The sequence below is a fragment of the Paralichthys olivaceus genome, chromosome 20 (assembly GCF_024713975.1).
Source record: "Paralichthys olivaceus isolate ysfri-2021 chromosome 20, ASM2471397v2, whole genome shotgun sequence".
NCBI classification, from domain to species: Eukaryota; Metazoa; Chordata; class Actinopteri; order Pleuronectiformes; family Paralichthyidae; genus Paralichthys; species Paralichthys olivaceus.
This window is the reverse complement of record NC_091112.1, coordinates 15,457,718-15,477,971: the sequence shown is the minus strand read 5'-3', so window position 1 is coordinate 15,477,971 and position 20,254 is coordinate 15,457,718. Positions and strand designations below refer to the sequence as shown.

Sequence of the window (20,254 nt, the reverse complement as noted above, 5' to 3'; positions counted from 1 at the left end):
CGGGGCATGACACGGTTAGATTGCGATAGATAGCCCAGGCCTTCAAAGTCAAGTCAACACACACACACAGTCACACTCACTCCCACACATCCTGGGCATCCTGTGGAACTGGAAACATTGACTAGACTCAGAGAGTGCACAACTGCAGGTGTTCACACACTTGGTTCGACTTACACACACACAAGCTAATGCTGTTATGTCAGATCAAATATATATTTGCTTTATGATGACACAGTGGTGGCAGATGATGACTCAGTAGATTGCCAGAGGAGGCTGATGGAGCCTAATGAGGCAAACACTCGTGTTCTTGGTTCTGTTCTGTTCTTCTGTTCCAGCACTGGATGGCAGGAAGCTAGGTCGGTGTGTGTCAGATGTGATGTGGACGTCAAGGATGTGAAGACACAGCCACACGGCACATGGACGGACACGCATCAACAGGATTATAAACTGAGCTCTCCTCCCCTTTCAAGTGTGACTCTGTCCCCCTGCACTCAAGGCTGTTATCTGAATACCCAGACAGAGGAACAATGCAAAATTAATGTCACCATTTCTCCAACCAACTGCTCCAATACATTATGGCTGGCAGGTCACATTAAGTTTGAAATTTATTAGATATGTGAATTAAGAATGGCATCGATCGCAGCTGCTGGAGATTCATCTTCCGTGAAGCTAAAGCTATGGATTAGTTTGCTTAAATGTTTACTCGATGCTGAGCCAGTTCTGCTGCAGTGCTTGTCTCAGCTGAACAATAACAGGAAGCACACACCGAGTTGTGAAGTTGTGCGCCTGTGTGTGTGTGTATGACATAACCACTGTATATCCTCTTTGACCCCTGCAAAGTCTGTTTACCCACGAGAGTTTGCTGTCGAGTGAAAGCCAGAAACCTCCATCCATGTCACCTTCTGCCTGTGGGCTTGATGTTTACAGTCTGATCTGACTTTTCTGTGATTTGCTAACTTTGCACTTATATATTTTTTTGGAACACCTCGTTAATTAAATTTTAAATGCTGCAATAGAAATAATGGTTTTTATTATTATATTATTATTTGTAGTAGTAGTTATAGTAGAATAAGTTACCTGCTCACTAAATTAAGTTGGAGCCTGAGATCACTTGCCTAACAGCATAAAAACAGCTAAAAAGAGCTGCTAGCCTGGCTCTGTGAAAAGAGAAAACAAACACACACAGTTGAACGCAGTGAAAAGCTGTGAGCCAACTGCCAACAAACATCAGAAGAAGAACATTTTATGAGAGGTGACTGTAATGAAGCCAGTCATGGAACCTGGACCAGCCTCTCATCTATTTTGAGTTTTGCTGCATAATTTGGTTCATGCAGGTTAAATAAGGTTTCCACAGAGTATTCGTGTTGTGCACCTCTTTTTTTCCCACTTTCTGCATAATAAATATAAAAAGAGCTGGATTACATTTGAACACTAACCTGTTTTTAGGTTTTCCTGCTTTATGGCATATTGTTTAAGAGCTAAAACATGTGCTTTCAAAAGTAATTTGTGTCTGTGATTCAATAACTTGAATGGTACAAGAGCGCAGTCCCCTTACATTCCATCATCATAGATAACAGTTCCCTAAATATACCTGGTTATCTCTTTATTCAGATCTATGCTTTAGTTATCTCAAAAAGACAAAGATAAAAATTCTGTATCCAGTCCTTTAATTAAAACTGCTCCAAAAGTTAATGGGTTCTTCATTGGCCTGTACCCCACCCATCCACCAATAAACTCAGCCCTGTGGTTTTTGCACAATCCTGCTAAAAGTCATACAATCAACAATGAAAACATTTTGTGAGTTAATAATTCAGCTAAATCCCCCAATTCAGTGATTCACCCAAAGCATCTGAAGGACAGAAATTGCAGGTCCCTCCTTCCTGCTACAACCAGTTCTGCTCCCATGACCACATGCACCTTTACTAGCACACCCAGGTTTTCAATTCCGTTTTATTTGTATAGCGCCAAATCACCACTTTACGTTATCTCAAGGCCCCGAACATGAGGTCAAAATATTTTAGAGAAACCAAACATTTCCCACAACGAGCAAACACTTGGAGCGTGGAGAGAAATAAACTTGTTTTCAATTAATTTACCTGCACAATAATCATTGTCTATTCTTCCAGTTTCAAGACTTTGTGTTTCTATTATATTTTTTTTACTATTTTATTACTGAGTGTTTCCCTACTAAAGGACTTCATGCATTGAGTTTGGTATGTGGCTGTTAGGATCTGAAGTTTCCCTCCCCCCAGCTCTGCTCCTCCTCCTCGCTCCGTCACACCTGTTGCCTATCATCATGCAAACCAAACCCACCTGCCGCTGCCATATTTAAGCCCCAGGTCCGTTAAAGTTGGTAACCACTGAGACTGCTGTTTGTGCTTTTTTGATTTGTGCTTTTTTGATTTGTGCCTGCTATCCTTACTCCTGCTTTACTGTTTTGACTCAGGTTCATACCTTGTGTCTGTTTTAGCAGCTCTCTGTGTCAGTCTGGCTTTTGTTATGTTCCATCTCGATTGGATTCATCACCTACCTTTCTGCTCTCACATACAAACTGTTGGATTCTCCTGTTGCATGTTCTAATCACTTTCACTCTGCCTCTGCGTCTGAGTTTAGTGTTTGGGTCCAGTTATTGTGTTAAACTATACACTAGGCAGTGCTATAGGGCTGGGGGTGGATGAGGAGGAAGAGTTTTTTTTAAATGGAAGAAATAAACAAGAAGTAGTTTATTTTTGTGAGTGTGTGAATTGTGAACTATGAACATGAACTACTTTATTTGAATCTGTGTGAACTGAACTTTGAGCTACAGCAGCTTTTATGATGCATTAACAAAACACTGCTTATGTGTGAAACTGTCAAACTATTCCTTTATACGCTAATTTCAGGTTTCATTTCCTTCCCCTCTGCTTCAGGCTCGAAAGGGTTGGGAAGGAGCAGAGCTGCAACTTATTTCCTCTTTATACTGAGTGTATATAATGAAGTGAGGGTTTACACCTCAGACTTTTACACAGGCCGGATGACCAGAGACGTGCAGGATGTGTCTGAATTGAAGATATGTAAGTGCTTCCTTTGTGCAGGTTTTCACTGGAGTGAGAAATTTAATATTCACCTTCATCACGCATCAATAAAAACACACACCGACCCCCCAAAAAAGGAAAAGCTGCTCATTTGAAACGTCACACACAGAGTTTGCTGCAAACATATCTCATGGAGTCACTTGACCTTGGTGCACATGACTCACTTTGAGCTCCTGCTGCCACTTAAGCTGTGTGTGGGGCCTTCACAGTATCTGTCCTCTCCCTGAGAGGAGACGCTCGCCTGGCTGTTTCTTAGTGGGCATGCTTTCATCAAACTTACAGAGGGAGCGTCAGAGCTCCCTTTGAGGAAAAGACTGTTAAATAATGCAGGTGGTTAAGTAAGCTTGTCGGGACGAATTGTAAAAAAAACCCTGCTTCACTGAACCAGAGCCTGTTAAGAGAAAGGAGGGGGTGTGTGACTTTCAGCCCTGCAGAATTCTGTTCACACACACACACACGGGTTGAATACAGAACGTGGTGAGGAATGTGTGCTGTGTGCAGCTTGATGACGTTGAAGTCTGGAGTGTCCTCTCCCCTGCCATCATGTTCCTCTCTCTGGTACTTGTACAGATCCGTTTGACACAAAGCATCCTCTGCAGCCAACAAAGTGACACTCGCACACCTACCCTGACCTGTCCTGACCGGCCAGGACAGAGCAGGAGGAGGACAGCTCATCAGACATGCTGTAACATCATCGCCTGGCAACAGGGAGTACAAATGTCCGCTCGGGTCCGGGCTGAGATGAAGATGTGACCAGCATCAAATACTGTGAGGACAGTCGCCTCAGCTGTAGCCTGGGCCCCATCTTATATGTTAGTGCAGGACTGCCACCTGCTGGTGGGATAAACTTACTTCCCCTCTGTCCCCTGAGAACTTCATATCCAGTGAGGCACCACACGGAGGAAACCAAATTACCAGTTGTCACAAACATTTGTCACGTGTTGGACCCGAGGAAGTCAGCGTAGGTGGAGGGAAGTGAGAATATATGCAGTAACCTGAGAACTGTGGCTGAGGGCGGTAGACCGTGGAGACTCCTGCTGGGAGAAAGATGCAGGGATCCACACACACATGCATCACACTGCAGGTGGTGTCCTGCAGGGCTCCATGAAACAGCTCCTCGCTCTAACAAATGCCAGAGGACGGCTCCATTTGTTTCATGTTCTTTTCGCTTCGAAGCCAGTTAGAATAAATTCCTACAAAACAAAGTTGCCGCCTCAACAATAGTTGTTAAACTCACTTCATCCTGGAGAATTTAGATTTAATCATATCACATGATATCACATGGCACTTCACCATCCCTGATTTTTGTGCAATCGATGCACATTTTCACACATTATGCCTCATTTGTTTGATTCATACAAAAAGTGAAATACCTGAAGAAGGCCGTCTGTCCGATCACACAGCCTGACCTTTAGCTTAGCTTAGCATGAAGACTGTACACAGTCTGGAGAGGGGGGAAAAACAACATAATTTAAAGCTTCAAGCAGAATAGTTTCTGTCAGCATCTTGTTAAATTATACTTTAGGTTTCACAAATAACGTACTACTTAATACTTTGTCACATCAGCACCACATTATCAGAACTATAAGGACCGTGAAAATATTGTGTAATATGTCTATTCTGACGAAAGAACCACACAGACTCGTGGGAAATTGTCTTGTGGAGGAGGAAAGGTTTGGTGTTGGTGACATCTGTGTGATATTAAAAGTTGTTTCGTAGTTTGTGAAGAAACAAAGAGATTGTTTCAAGACTTTGGATCCAGAAGAAGTGGAACTCCAGTGAGCACTGGCACTCCTTCCCTTAAGAACTTTATTAATCCTCATAATATTAAAAGTTTTTCTCATATTATGACTTTATTTCCGTAATATGACTTTTTTTCTCATTAAATTCCCACTTTATTCTTATAATATAACTTTCTAATTAAAGTACACCTTTATTCTCATTTTATCACTTTCTGTTATTAAATTATGAATGTAGTCTTGTAATGTTGAGTTCTTTTCTTATTAAATTACGACCTTTACTCGTCATACTGTCCTAGATTTTTACCTTGTAAATGACAAAGCATATCGGCTACTAAATGGCCCTTGTGATGGAAACTTCAAGACTGAACATTGAACCTCAGTCGCACCATGTTCCTTGCAGCTCTAGATCCTGCAACTGCTGAAATTGTTCATAAATTACATCAAATATTGCAAATCAACCCATTTTTTATTCATGAATATATTTTAATTCTATACAATGTTGATTGGTTAAAATGTACATTGAAATGGTGAGCACTGCTGGGCTTCATTCAAGAGGACACTGTTACACTGCAGAGGAAACGTCACTCCTGCAAACAGTTTTGAACGAGCCACTGGTTGATTTCATATGAACACAACAACTAGAGTGATTTTCCGATTATAGAAATATATCAATCTTTAGGTTACATCCAATGTGGTGGAAGGATAAATCCACTGATACTGTACATAAACAACTGAAAGATGTAGCATAGCTGATTGTCCTGCTGTTATTAAGGCCTGTTGATAATCTGTACATCAGTCTCAATTAAATCAAACTCTTGTCTTCATCCATATATATATATATACATACAAAAAAAATTATTTAACTATAAATTATTACTAAACACATGTACAAAACAAAGATTATAATGCCCAAACTACAGAAACAGAAGATGTTATGTAACAAAAAGGAGAACAGACGCTGACATAAGATAAAAGAGGAATGTTTGCAGTGTAGTGACAGGAAAATAACTGTGAAAGAAGAGATTATTGCTTTGGTCTGCAGGGGGCAGCACAACATGTAAAGAATTGTCCACGTGAAGGAGGCAACAACAAGCTGAAGTGGCCAAACGTAATCTCACAGTTCCACACGTATTCCCTTATGGATTTACTGTATCCTCATCTTCCATATGCAGGGACGCTGATGGCTGGTTAATTCATAGAAAGACATAAAGACTCCGCTCTCTCCCCTCCTCGCCTCAGTCGTTGTCGCTCTCCGCTGGGTTTGTGGTGGTCAGAACCCGAAGATATCGTCCCCGAACGGGCTGAGACCACGTGGAGTGTTTCCATTGGTGCTGTCCCAGTCGGGTTCTGTGAGCCACTCGTGTGGCATCACCCCAATGTCCAGGACCTGGGGGTTAGTACGCGACACTGCCAGTCTGAGGAGACAGAGGAGGAAATGATGAGGAGAAATAAGGAGCTCTCTGAAGACAATGTGCTGGACATGGCTGAGGACACACAGGGGTCAAAGTTCACCATCCTGATGTTCTGTCAACAGAAGCTTATGTGGTGAATGTGGGAGTGATTCAGTGTCCGCAATCATCGTAATGAAAGAACATGTCACCCACTGCATCAGTGTGACTCACTGGTGCATTTGTTACCGCTGTATGTTTCGTTTGTAGGTTGGTTTGCTTGTGAACAGGATCAGGTTAAAAAGTACTAAAGGGATTTCCACAAAACTTGATGTAAAGATGGGACACGGCTGAGAAAGAAACCAGTAACTGGGCAAGAATCCATGAAAGGAATCAGTGTGTCTCTTCTAGCTTGTGATTTCCGTCTGATCACCAAATGTAGTTTGGTGATCAGACGAAGTAGTCCGGGGTTTCGCCTGATGAAATAGTGTGTAATGTGTGAGCCTACTATGACTGCATGACTCCCGATCATACGACAGCAACTCATGTAGCCTGAAGCTGGGATACACTGGAAAAGATCACAAGCTGGAATTCATGATCTTAGATGTCCAGCAAGATGTCTTATTTTGTACTACAGCGTAGTCTGATTTGTTTTTCCCCAGTTACAACCGTCTTCTCTTCCTGCTCTTCTTTTTCAGATGACTTCAGGCTAATGTTGTGTAGCTTGAGTAGCTGCAGATTCTTTCACTGAGCTTCAGGTCAACTAGTGATTTAAATGCTGCCTCCGCAGCAGCTCAGACCTGTTATATAACTGAAACCACACGTCAGTTGTTATCTGTGTTGTTCTGTTTGGCTGCATACAGCCATGTTTTCTCTCAGAGATAATTCATGTAAACAAAGTCTGGCTGGAGATCGACAGGATTACTTCGAGACATGATGTTCATTACAACCACAGGGCAAACAGTGCAATGGTCTCTGAGGTTCAGTTAAGACTCACTGCTCCACTTTTATACCACTGACCACAAACACAATCACTGCACAACAAAGCTTTTTGTGGACGCTGAAGTCCCATTATTTCCATTTCTGTGGTCCACACACACGTTTGTACTTCTATCTTAGTGAGGACACTCATTGACATAATAAATTCCCTAGCCCCTTACCCTAACCATCCAAACTAAATGTCTAACCCTAAAGCTAATTCTAACCCTAACCCTAAAACAAAGTCTTACCCGACAAACAGCCCATTGGAAAAGTGAGGACAAAATGTCAAAATGTCCTCACTCTAGTGGGTTTTTGCTTCAAACTGTCCTCTCAAAGATACAAGTACAGGAACACACACACAAACAAACACACAAACAGTCTATAACAGAAAGGGTTATTCAATTTTGGTGATGATGAGACGGGTAGAGATGATGGCATTTTTTCACTTGGACTGAAATTCTGCACTTTGAATCAGTTTCCTTTTGTAAACCCAGCCGACACTTTCTCCATGTAGGAGTGAATAAAGAACACATGAAGCTATTTCACACTACTGACCTATAAACTGTGTCATTGGGTTTGAAGATGGTTGGATGGAATGGATTTAGGTTAGGTTAGTGATTCAGGTCACTACGCTACACAGTGAGACAGAGGTGCTCAACTTTACCTGGACATGAACCATAGCTATCCAGAGCACAGCTGGAGACACAAACACACAGTAGATTGAGGACAGTTCAAAGCTCAGTGGTCAACCAAACTATAATAAGTCACTGATTGCATCATTTCTGTCGAGGTTATCCTTCATATCCTGGAGGAAATCCCAAGGTTGTGCAGTACACACAAATCATCAGTACATGGCACTGTGGAGCCAAGCAGCAGCTATGAGATACTGGAGGATTTGACATGGCAGAATTTTTGGGGACGGGGATCAAAACAATCAAGCAGAAGAGGAATCAGTCTGAATCAATTTCACTCGTGAACAAAATGATTAAAACAAAAATGATCTCACCTGGAGAAGGCTTCATCCAAACCATCCTCTTTCTCCTGAAAAGAAAATGAATCTTGGCTAAATAGACAGTAATAGACAAAATATAGGGGAACAGAACACACATCCCGTAAAAACAGGAGATAACAATAGAAATAATGAAATATATTTATCTATATATATATAGACAAGAGCAGAAGAGGAGAATCGTACCCAGGCAGGGTTGTTATTGGTCTCCGGGGGCCTGTGATTGTCCAACTGATCCTCTTCCATATTCCCATTGGTCTCAACCACAACATTCACACTGTCCTCAAAGTTCAATAGGTTGTCTGTGGCAACATCTAGTTGTGAAGTGAAAGGAAGGACAATCAATCGTTGTTTTACCACATAAAGGTAATCAATCTATACTGAATGTAAATCATTGACAGCTATGCTAATGGCCCAGTGAGGCTTCAGCAATCGGTGCTGGATGAAAAATGGAGATAAACCTGCCGTTCTTAGATTAACACTAATGAAGAAGAAAAAAGGTCCACACATGAAGGTTTAGAGGTTTGAGAAAAGACTCACACTCAAATTGTCTGAATCTGTTGTTAGATTTCATTTAGAAATCCACGGTCCCCAGATTGGTCCCCTGACTGACTTTGGCCAGATTGAGGTTGACATTTAAGCGTCAGAGGGAAATATCCTGAGTGAGAGCCTTGAAATCTGCGTCATCTGTTCACATTCCCTTGAGAATAAAATTATGACGCTGATGTCCTGACCTTTCCTCTAGTGTCAGCATGAGGTTGACATTTTGGTTTTTTATTGACATATCTTTGCCGTGATGGTACAAACCTATTTATGTTCCTTCAAGAATAAACAGTTAAACAGAACAAGCGCCACCAGCAGGTCAAAAAGTTGTCCAACACTTTGACTTATGTCCTACAAAAGTCCCATCAACCGCAGCTGTGATCTGGGTTAAGTGCTAACAGATTAGACATGGACCACATTGAAAAGTTTAAAAACACATCATATACATTTTTCTCAAAGATGGTTTCTGTCATTTTCGGTAGTTCTACACTGATGTATGTCCATGCTATGGCAAGTTTGGTTTAATTCGTTATTTGATGCTGCAGCTTGACTTAGAGTCAATGATTCAAAGCCCTGTGCTGAGCCTAAGAACTCTCACAGAACCACAAGCCTTACTGCAGACTCTTGTTTTATTTTTTTACCTGTCCCCTTCAGACTCCCCAGGCTGTTAGATCTCTCTGAATGAGAACTGCTGCTCGCTTCTCCAGCTGAACCAGACTTCCCTCTTTTCCCTTTCTCTAGGGAGAGAGAAGTAAAGAGACACAAGCAAGTCAAGATGGTGTGTGTGTGTGTGCGTGTGCATGTGTGTGTGTGACTTGACGAGTGGGGAGCGAGGTGTCTACCTTCTTTGGCCACTTGCCAGAGTTCAAAAGCTACTGTGAAGGCCTGGGCCACAGTCAAAGCCACAGCCTGAGCCTGGAGAGCAGGAGAGAAATACAGTTTGTAACAGACCGTGAGTGAAGACAGTTCATCTGTGTTCACTGACCCAATGAAACCCGGTCAAACATAAGACTATTAGCTTATTGGGGACCTTGTTCACAATGAGCCACTTATTTCCTGAACTGATCCTGTTGTTGTGATCGTGATGCAGAGTGAAATTTCAACTGCACCCTGATTCTACATGTAAATGTGTTGCTCTTCCACGACTTAACATAAGGGATCTTTGCCTTGAAAATGTTATATTGTGTGTTTCTAGTAGAAATATAAATCAGCTAATATTGTCATTGGACTTTTTGAAACTTGATTTAAAACAAGCACAGTTGCAATGCTGATAATACAGTTGTCCCCAGAAGTGAGTTCTCTAAAAATAATAGAAGAGTATTTCTATGAAATATTGACCATTTCTCTATGGTCCTTAAATAGAAAACAACCACAGTCACTTCAGTGTTTGACATTTCTAGTTGTGCCATTGATGTAACATGCAAGAGGCTGAGAGAAGATGATTTCACCTTAAGCCAGCTGAATTGAGATAATTCTATTTATTCATTAAGAATAGACTGGCTATGAGGAATATAATTAAAATGAGAAACCATAGAAAGCAAGCTCTTTCCAATAGTTAAATCAAAGTTGTGTGTGCTGCTATGGCAGAGGACAGAAAGAGGGCATCAGCAACATCTCCATAAGCCTGATGAGAATCAAGTATAAAGGAAGCAGGGTATTATCATGTTATCCTGGGAGAAAAGCGGGATAAGTGTGGTTGAAGGTAAGATGAGAGGAAAAGTGCCCTTCTATTTTTCAACACACAGGAAGAAGATAGAGGGCACAACGAGCTTCACTTCTAGGGTTTCCTCTGAGGAAGGAGGAAGAGGTGAGGCAGAGCTACAGTGTAGGAAATGCAGAGGAGCTTAGTTACAGGAAAAATCATGTGTACACCAAGAAGTGCATCCGGGCATTCAACTTAGTCCAACAAGCATTTGGAGGAAGAGGAGTCACTTGGAACCTGTGACACTTGCCCTGCTGACCCAGAGGTCACAGGCTCAGGGAGGTTAAAATGATCAACCTGAGAACGCTGACAGGTTTGAATCTGAGGGATGAATATCATGCTATACTATGAAACTGAAAAAAAGGCTTTGAATCGTTAAAATCTAGAAACAAAAACTGTTTTGCACAATTGAAACACAGTCTTGAATCCTTGCATAATGTTTTGATGATAAAACTATTAAAATCTCCGCAAAAATTTTTTTGTATTTGAGTTGTATCCCTTTTAAAAAACTGCAGCTCTCTTTTTACACGGTTTCTCCAACATGTTCTTCAAATTTGTCTCTTTTCTCCCACCAGTGAAATGCAAACCTCATGAATGTGAGATCTGAAAACTGGTGTATATCTGTAGGAAAACCTATTTAGAAACTCTGTGGAGGTACACCTTCAGTCCATGGTCATTGAGAAATATAAAACTCTTGATAATGTGTTGGGAAAAACCCTTTCAAATTAGTGCAACAGTTTTCTAGAGATTCAAAAAAAAACTTTCAATCACGCAAAAAATGTTTTATTTGATTTCAAGCTTTCAAACTTCAAAGCCTTTATTTATAGTTTCGATACTTGTCCCATAAAAAAATCCACTCAAAACATACACTGGACTCTGACTGAGAAATTCATAATGAGCTGATGTTGAGTGAATTTAAAACTCACTGCGCTCTGGTTATTCATCCTCGTCTTGAATTAAACATAAGAGCGCTACTCCAGTCTAACAACTCACCACTTTCCTCTTGGAGCAGAGGTAGGCGTGGCACTCCAGGGTCCCGTTGAGGGTGTTCTGAGCGATGTAAGCAAACACTTTATCGTGCAGCTTGTCCACTGTGCAGTAGGATATTCTGCGGGTCAGAGGTCACTGGTTAGACAAACAGCATTCAGAGTGTTTAAGCAGGGTTCATGGGATAAGGAAACCATGTGCTAGACCACCTACACAGCATTAATCTAAATGACAGCTTGTAAGTGGAACAACACACTGATATGCCAACAGTCTACAAAAACCCTCAGCGCTGCACGTACCTGTAAATGGAGACGTTTTCCAGGAGTTTATTGGTCAGGCTGTTGTGCAGCACTATCCCCTGAGGGGAAACCTTTAGAGCGACCTTCTCTGGCTTCTTCCCACTGGCTTTAGCCTGTTAAAGACACATTTGTTCAATCACAATTTGATTGCGGTGAATATTGTCAACTGTGAAAATACGCAAAAATCGAACTTCGTGACATTGCGATTGTTGCTCCAGCTCTCACCGTGGCAACAATCCTCTTCACAGCAGCAGCTGAAAGGTCCTCTCCCTTAGGCTGGTCCACCAGCGTCATGCCAAGGTGACGAAGGTTAAAGGTCATGCCCTCTAAAATGGTCTCCCGTGTGTCAGTCCAGTTCTCTGGAAGCTCTGCAGGGAGAGAGAGAAAAAATGAAATGTATTGTACGAGAAATGTGGGTCAATAAACATTTTGTTGCTGCACCCATTCATCAAGTTCATTTATTCATTAAGTGGCTGGAGCCAATCTCAGCTGACACTGAGTGGTAGACGGGGGTACATCCTGGACAGGTCTATCACACGGCTGAGAGAAAAACATTTGTGCTCACGCCGATGGGCAATTTAAACAATTTAAACCGAGGCATGAACTGACTTAACCTTTCACATATGAAGAATGCAGCAGAACATACAGGAAAATGTCTGCAACATTCAGGTCAGGGTTGCCGCCTGGGCAAAGCATACAAGAGGCTGGACATGACGTATAAATTCAGCGTTGGCATCGTCAAAAGCTTTTGAATCTTGTTTGAAAGTTGACATCTTTATCTGCATCTTCTACATGTATGGCTGGCAGGTTCCTGAACTTGGCCGCAGCAAGTGACATTTCCATTCTCACATACAGGCCCTAGAAAACTTCAGTTCAAGTTCAGTGCATGTCTGAAATCGACCCAACCTGCACATTTGGACTGCAGGAGGAAGCCAGAGTACGGGGAGACACAGATATGCAGACAACATGCAAACTCCACACAGAGAGGTCGGGTTCAAACCTAGAACCTTGTTGTTGTGATGCAAAAGTGCTAACCCACTGCACCACTGTGCCGCTCATCAAGTTTAGAAACATCAAATATTAGTTGGTTACAGCTTCACAGCTGCTTTTCTCTCAATTTCATATCCCCAAATTAACTTTAGTCGTGAGAACATTCATGGGTGTTCGAGAAAAACACCAATCAGAGGAAATGTAAACATCCCACGTCGATTTTTTAAAGCCGAGCCATTTCATCTGCTCTCTCCCTGAGGTGGAAAGGCAAAACAGGGTATCTAGGTCAGAGGTACGGTCGATGTAAAGTAAATATTTCAACTCCAAAACAACTTATAGCGCTTGACAATAAAAAGGCAAAGAGATGAGAGCAAAGATACATGGACTCTGACATGCAGTGATAAGAGGAAAGTGTGGTTCTCCTTTCTGAAGAGTAACATAACATTCCCCAAACTAGGCCACGGACGTCACTCTGAAAGTGCATTACTGTCTCAACTTTTATGTTAACTTCTGCAAAAATTAAAAAGATCACACGCCAATATGTTCTCTCAGAAAATCACGAGGAGTGTCAAAAGAACAGCAGCTACCTCCATGAAGTTTCTTATCTTTTTCTGAGCAGGGCTGTCTGGCCCTGACCCTGTGGGCTGTGTTTACAGAGATTTCCTCTGAGAGCAAAAAGGAGGGGAGAAGCCAAAAGGAGGAAAAACATCTCAGATACCGAGAAATCCATCCTCCCAGCACATAACTCCTCTGGGATGTAGTGCATACCACACACTCATGCAGACACATGTTGACACACACATGCACGCACACCTTGTGGACACACTATAAATGAGGGGGGGGGGGGTTGTGCTTTGTCAAGTCAGAATCACATGGGGGTTTTCTAAAGGTTGACAGAGATCCTTGTTTGAATGAAGCAGATAAAAGACATTTATCTTAAATTAACTATAATGAGAATCAGTGGGATTTATCCTCTGGGGACCATAAACCTCACATTTTTCAGATAACTCAAACTCATCCAGCAGTTGCTACAGTATTTCAGGACCAGACATGAGTTACACATCATCCAGTGGACACTACCATCCATAGGCGTTTACCAATAGCAAAGCTGAAATAATCGAAAAGCTAAAAACTACTATTTAAAAATAATTCCATGAATATTTAATCTTTTTGAATTTGAATAATCCCTAAATTCATCCTATTTATACAAATATATAAGTGTTTATTTAATTTCTAAATTCCATACGCTTGGTAATGTTTCTATAAAAAGTTTAATTTGGTTTTGTCCAGAAGTTTTACAGTATTACAAGTTGTTGAAAAAGGAACCACAGGAACATATATACTCTCTGTGGCTGATGATTGTGTATTTTGTTTTTAGCTTGAACCACCATCCACAACAAAATTCAAACACATTAAGGGACCACCCACAAGACTTTTAGCAGGATGACTGAAGCAGGTTCCAGTTAAAGTTTTACAGACTGTTCTAGGAAAGACTGGACTATAGGTTTATTTTCCCCCTATCTTTATTCAACAGTGCTCCTTAAGTTTGACAGCAAGGTTTGTTGATTTCATTTGTAGAGTCTGAATTGCTTTAACTTAAAACACTCACACTCTAGTATACCCTGCCTGCTTGTGCTTAGATATGCTCTGCTTATGCTCAAACCATGTGCTTCAGTGCTTCCACTCTGAGATTTTGTTCCTCAACCAATAGAATGTCAGGTATCATCCCACCTTCAATGTGGTTACATGTGTTGGGGTGAGTGACACTTCAGTATCAGTGCAAGGAGAAGAGCTGAAGCTGGAGCACAGGAAATCTGCCCAAGCAACAAAATACTATGTTCAAGAGCACAGTTTGATCACACACATAGCAAATCTAAGCACAAGCAGAGGGTATTTAAGTGCAAGTGTAGTGTTTAGAGGGAAATCAGTACAAATCTGTACGTGGAATCAATAAGTTAAATAAAGATATGGGCAAAAAACACTCTGTATTAACTGTGGTGACTAAAAGACCGTTATCCTGGGGAAGGACAGCACTGGATGGCCAACTAGTTTGGAATACAGTGTCAGAATCAGTTTTGTCTGTCCTGGGAAAGAATGAAATGAAAGCAGCAGTGCAGGTACCAGGCACTGCTCTACCACAGTGTGGAGGGCTGTGGGATCAAAGGTCAGACACAGCGACGCATGAAAGGAAACAGTTGTGTGCACATGCGAACCAGTCCAACTAAAACCAGGTGACTCTGCTGGAAATACAAGCCGACAGTAAGTTTTGGTTGAGAGATAAATTACTGGATGTAAAAGAAATTAATTTGCTTTTTTGTGATGGCAGGGTCAGTGGCCGTGTCTTTGATGAGAGTGGGAAAGAACGAAAGAAGAGGTGATTTAAAAAAGATAAGACAACGCTGTCGTCTTCTGCTCCTTCATCAAATCCTACACTGATGGATGAGTTCACACATTAAATCCTTTGTTGAACACGGTGAGTGTTCTGATCCAAAAAGGACCAAACTGACAGGCAATTCACATCCAGGCTGATTTGTGTGTCTGCACCAAACACTGAATCACTGTGGAAACCACCAACTGCAGTTCTGCAACTTAGAACCACAACAGCACTCAGAGCCAAATGAGCTTTTTTACAAAACCAACATCTGCCACCATTTAACATTTCTCTTAACTCCACTGATAAACGTCCACAAGGCTAAAATAAAACGACTCTGAATTTATGGGATCCAAACTGATCTGAGATGATGCCAAGATTTCTACTGATATAGAAATGTTTTACAAGTTTAGTGGGTCTGGACATCTCTGCAGGTGTGATGAAGTTCAACATTTTAGAGACATTTAGCTCCAAGATCATTTAGATGGAAAGATTCAAATACACATTCAGTGACTAACCCAATTAAGACAATAGTTTGAATAAGACACTGTCATGTAAACGTCAGATTCTGATGACCTTAATCTGAATATGGTCATACTCAGAATAAGCAAAATCAAATCATTATTATTATTATCATTATTATTAATCGTGGAGTAATTCAATCTTAGTCAGCTTTTTGCAACATGGACATGTGGTGGTTACTAACAGCTTGACATCTTAAACAGACTATGCAACTCATGTAAACATCAGAATCAAAGTCAGGGGCGGATCTAGGGGCAAGGCCATGGGGGCATGGGCTCCAGCTAAAATCTGATTTGCCCCTCAACTGCCCCTGTCCTGTCAGTAGTTTTTTAAAAAGAAAAATGACTCACTTACTAAGAACACTACCAACAAATGAGGCAATATGATATGTTTTTTAAGGTACATAATGTGCTTGAACAAGGGTCAAATTTCTAAACATATGATTTGTGTAATCAAAGCAATGGTGCTAACATTAAACAAGGAGCAAGATGAGCATGCACCTTACTGAATCAGGGATTGTGCATGAATGTTGGACATGTCATTGGCCCCTCTGTGAAAATTGTGGCTCCTTTTATGAGCCCTGATTTAGAAAAATCCTAGATGTACCTCTGATAAAGTAATGTATTACTCAGAATTAGGTCAAAAGTCCGATTATTGGGGTCCATTTAAAAATACTCATCAATATTAAACAAGAGACAATCAACTATGTGCCTTTAATTATTTTCCCACAGAAATTGTTCGGTGCATTTACACTCTGTATTCCTACCCAAATTGTGAGTTCTCTTCAGCTTTGAGAGAACTCGCTCAACATGCAGGAACCCACTAGCAAACAGAACAAAATTCAACACAGAGGAGCCATAAACAGCTCAGAAGGTTATGGCACTGATATGTAAACATATCACAGTCCTTGCTCCTTGACCCCAGGAGGTTATGTGCAGGAGGAGCAGGGCCAGCTTACAATAAGCCTCGTCATATATCTTCTCATATCTGTCCTCACAGTGTAGGCCAGTCTATAGAGGCCAGTTTGACTCTTTGGCTGCTCTCACAACTTTTCACAAAAACAACAAAACCTCACAACTTTTCCATCGTCTGATCCGGTGAGTTTGAATCTGGCCAATCACTTTAAATACAACCTGCTGCATCGGCAACTGAAGGAAAGTACTGATTCCACCTGCTTCTTGTTGCCAAGAGGGCCTTTGACTCTAAGTACATTTTAAACAGGCTTTCTTGCAGACTTTAAAAATACCACTTTGCCAGCAGAGTAAATAAGAGATAGGAGTGTGTCACTGCATGGGAAAGTCTGACAACAATGGCAGAACGTAACGGTGGAAACAGAAAGGAAGGAAGAAGGCTCCTCACAGAAGGAGAAAAGATACCCGAGTGCAAATCCTACACTTTGGTGAAATAACTGCTTTATAATAGGGAAGAAATATTCCCATTCTGGCACTGGTTCTGATGTTACTATGCGATAGGTGGAGTCGCACACTTCTATTCGAGGAAGTCTCTGGAAAAACATTGTTTGCGGCAGAGGAGCACCCTCTGGCTGGTCCTTGGTGAGGGCAGCGTGCCAGCTTAGATTGTTGAGGGCGGAGAAGAGAAGTGGCTACGGAGCGGGTAGGGCACCAGCATTTTTAAAAAATGGGGTTAGTCATCATGTGGTTGAAAAGGTCTGTCCTCAATGCAAGTGGAGGAAACCTGTAGTGCCCAATTTATGGTAATATCTGTGTGAAATGCTACTTGTCTCTCCTGGTCCTCTGGTCCTGACAGTACCTGTCGCCCCCCTGACTTGTCCCGTTGGGGACCTGGAAGTCAGGCCTGGGCGATATGGGTCAGCGCTGGTGAGGAATGTGTGCCCTGCAGCCCAGAGAAGACCTGGTAATCTATACTACAATACACCACTTCTACAACAAGTGGGTCACACTGGCTGCATTTACAAGGAGCTTTTAATTCCACTCATAATCAGAGCAGGAGCCCAATTAAAGCTAAAAGGCCTCATGGAAACACTGCAGTCCAAAAAAACTAGCTAATTCGCACAGAAATCTTACTGCTTGGTTAAAAGCTTGGTTTAACTCTCTCGTATGAATTAAAAAAGGGGGGAAAAGTTTGCATTGCCGACACTTTGACCTCTGTGTGATAAACACAGCAGCAGTTTATTCTGGTATGTGTCGCTTCATGTTTACAGTGATGCTGAAAACCCCTCCACTCCAGTACTGTGCTTGCTGGATCCGTCACTGACCGCTTGCTGTGCAGCCTCCACAGTGGACGTATTAGATATCAGCTCCTCGGCTCTATTTACTGATCTTTAACCACACATGCTGTACTTTTGGATGATCCCAACTAGACTACAGCCACCGATAGCTGTGCCGACGTAACTACGCTAAACCCTCTTCCTCATGTGCTGCATGTAAGAGTCTCAGATTCCTGAGTCATTACTCATTTCTCCTGGTTTGCTCCTAAAGTTACATGCACTAATGTGGGATGTGTTTATGTGATCCAGCCTGTACTTACTACCATGTAGCTTCATAATGGCCTTTCTGATGGAATTTAAAATAGACCGGCCTGAGCTACGGCCAACAGGGGCCGTGCACCGACTGACCCGATGCAGCATTCCTGCCTCGTCCTCTTGGTTACAAGCGGGGGTGCTTTCAAGGCTTTCCACGCCACCCGGTCGGGATCAAGTCAGATTTAGCTTACAAAGTGGCCCTTGAGAGCTACAATGGTCGCCAGAGTGGCATTTAAAGGCGTTTCATGTTAGTGCCGCAGTGTGTGTGTGTGTGTGTGTGTGTGTGGGGGGGGGGGGGGGGGGGGGGGGGGGACGGGGGGGACGGACCTCTTCCTGCTGAAGTGCCCTTAAGCAAAAGACAGGGTCACTGGGAGCTGTAGTTTTTGACCATGACCTCTACACAAACTCTGGAGGTGTTATCCATGAATCCACTATACTGCTGAAGTGAGTACAAGGCAATAAAAGAAGTTTTGTCCAAAAACAGTTAACTAGCAGTGCTGCCCCTCTGGCGCTCCTCAGTTTGGGGATGGATATATTTTAACCAAGATAAAAGAATCTGAGGCAAGTTGAAAAGGCTCACGGATATTAAATCACATCGATTGTAAAATTAAGGCTTTTATCAGGGCAATGAACGAAGTAATTGGATCGGCCGATGATTCAAATCCATTAAAATAGTTTCAAGTAAGAAAAATATACCACTATACGAGAGAGATCATTTCTGTAAAATAAAATAGTTCAACTTAATCAGGTGACATGTTTATTATTATTATTATTAACTTCCATGATACTAAAGAAACAGGATGAGCTGCATTGGAATCAAGCTTACTAATAATATTCCCACAGGTTAATATTTGGTCCACAATGGAACCAAACAAGAGAAAACAAAAGGTGCTTCTTGGATCTCAGGATTCATTCTTATTTCCAGAATTTTAAAGAGATGAGCTGCGTTAAAAACAAGCAAATGAACTTTTTTCCAACAGGAATAGTTTTGGTCCAAAGTGGAACCAGAGAAAACAAGTTGCTTCTTCTTGGATCGTTTTCTGTCGAGGTTCATAATAACATTAACCTCCAGGATAAGAAAGAAACAGGGTGAGCTGCATCGGAAACATTCCTCAGGACAAGTGAAATATAAAAGTCACGGAACAAGACAAAACAACCTTTGCGTCTTTCAGCGTTTTTCTTTTTTCCTTCTCCTTTTTTTCCTGCAGCGGATTTTGTCAAACACAAAACTTCCAAATGTGCCAACTTCATTTCGTCGCTTTCAACATCACGTTTAAAAACGGAAAAGCTTCGGAAACGTTGATGAAGTTGTCAAACAAACAACTTCTGCGCGACTCGAGTGTTTCAGGTGAAGTCAAAGTCAACTTTGAAACAAATGTTCAAAAAGCTCTTTTCTTACTTCGGTGTCTGCCGGAGCTCCACGACTGTTTGGCCGCGCTCGGGCTGCGGATGATGGCTCTCCCTGCCGACCTGAGGGCGTCCATGTCGATGTGCGAGAGAGCGGAGGGTCGCTGGATGTGTCCGCGGGGAGCTGGAGCAGCGGCGGCGGCAGCAGAAGTGTTGTTGACCGGACTGTTGATGCCGCGGAGGATGGACCTGTGGTGCCTTCACGTGCTGGCAGAAATACCCCGGATGATGCGTTTGCATCACGTCGGACTTTTCAGTACAATTAAATTCACCCGCACGAGGAAAGACCTGACATTTAATGTTGATCACAGTGATTGCAGCTTCATTGATCATCAGTTCTCCCAGTGCTACAAGTCAAACTGACTTCTATGACCTCTACAACATTTAGGGTAACTCATTATTATTTAATGATTACTTTCTTTATTGTAGTTATTAACTTTTACTTTCTCTTCTCATTACTTTTTTATTACTTATGTTTTTACCAATTATACATTTAGTTATTGACTTTCACTTATTAATTTTACTTTAGTAATAACAATAATTATTCTGTCTTTGATTCAATTCATTTTCTATTATTGTTTGTCTTATTTATCTAAGTTATCCTTATTACTAACAAGTCTTGTACATAAAAAGGCATTTGAGGTTACAATCTCTACACCGCGATGTTTGTAAATGTTTCTTTTTCAATAAAAAGACTGTCAGTCCTTGTTACCACTATGAGGCCTAATACTACTGA

General features: G+C 41.7%; 1 protein-coding gene across 2 annotated transcripts; it reads right to left on the bottom strand.

The window, feature by feature from the left end:
* Positions 1 to 5,263: 5,263 nt before the first annotated feature.
* On the bottom strand, positions 5,264 to 19,806 carry ldlrap1a (low density lipoprotein receptor adaptor protein 1a). Of its 2 annotated transcripts, XM_069516804.1 has the most exons (10): positions 19,511 to 19,806; positions 11,951 to 12,093; positions 11,726 to 11,838; positions 11,433 to 11,547; positions 9,580 to 9,652; positions 9,379 to 9,474; positions 8,381 to 8,508; positions 8,192 to 8,226; positions 7,850 to 7,881; positions 5,264 to 6,231 (listed from the first exon to the last, which is right to left on the bottom strand). In XM_069516804.1, the coding sequence occupies exons 1-10, from the start codon at positions 19,593 to 19,595 to the stop codon at positions 6,185 to 6,187; spliced, it is 867 nt and encodes a 288-aa protein (XP_069372905.1). In that variant the 5' UTR covers positions 19,596 to 19,806; the 3' UTR covers positions 5,264 to 6,184. The 2 variants fall into 2 exon arrangements, with proteins under 2 accessions (XP_069372905.1, XP_019945934.1); XM_020090375.2 differs by lacking the exon at positions 7,850 to 7,881 and having other exon boundaries at positions 19,511 to 19,778.
* Positions 19,807 to 20,254: the final 448 nt, after the last annotated feature.

What these genes read in the sequence shown, in the direction of transcription:
- ldlrap1a (XM_020090375.2), bottom strand. Translation starts at nt 19,595, where the DNA reads ATGGACGCCCTCAGGTCGGCAGGGAGAGCCATCATCCGCAGCCCGAGC. An exon ending in TGAAGAGGATTGTTGCCACG is followed by an intron (nt 11,839 to 11,950) that starts GTGAGAGCTGGA and finishes TGTCTTTAACAG; the next exon opens with GCTAAAGCCAGTGGGAAGAA. An exon ending in TTGGATGAAGCCTTCTCCAG is followed by an intron (nt 6,232 to 8,191) that starts GTGAGATCATTT and finishes CTGTCTCCTCAG; the next exon opens with ACTGGCAGTGTCGCGTACTA.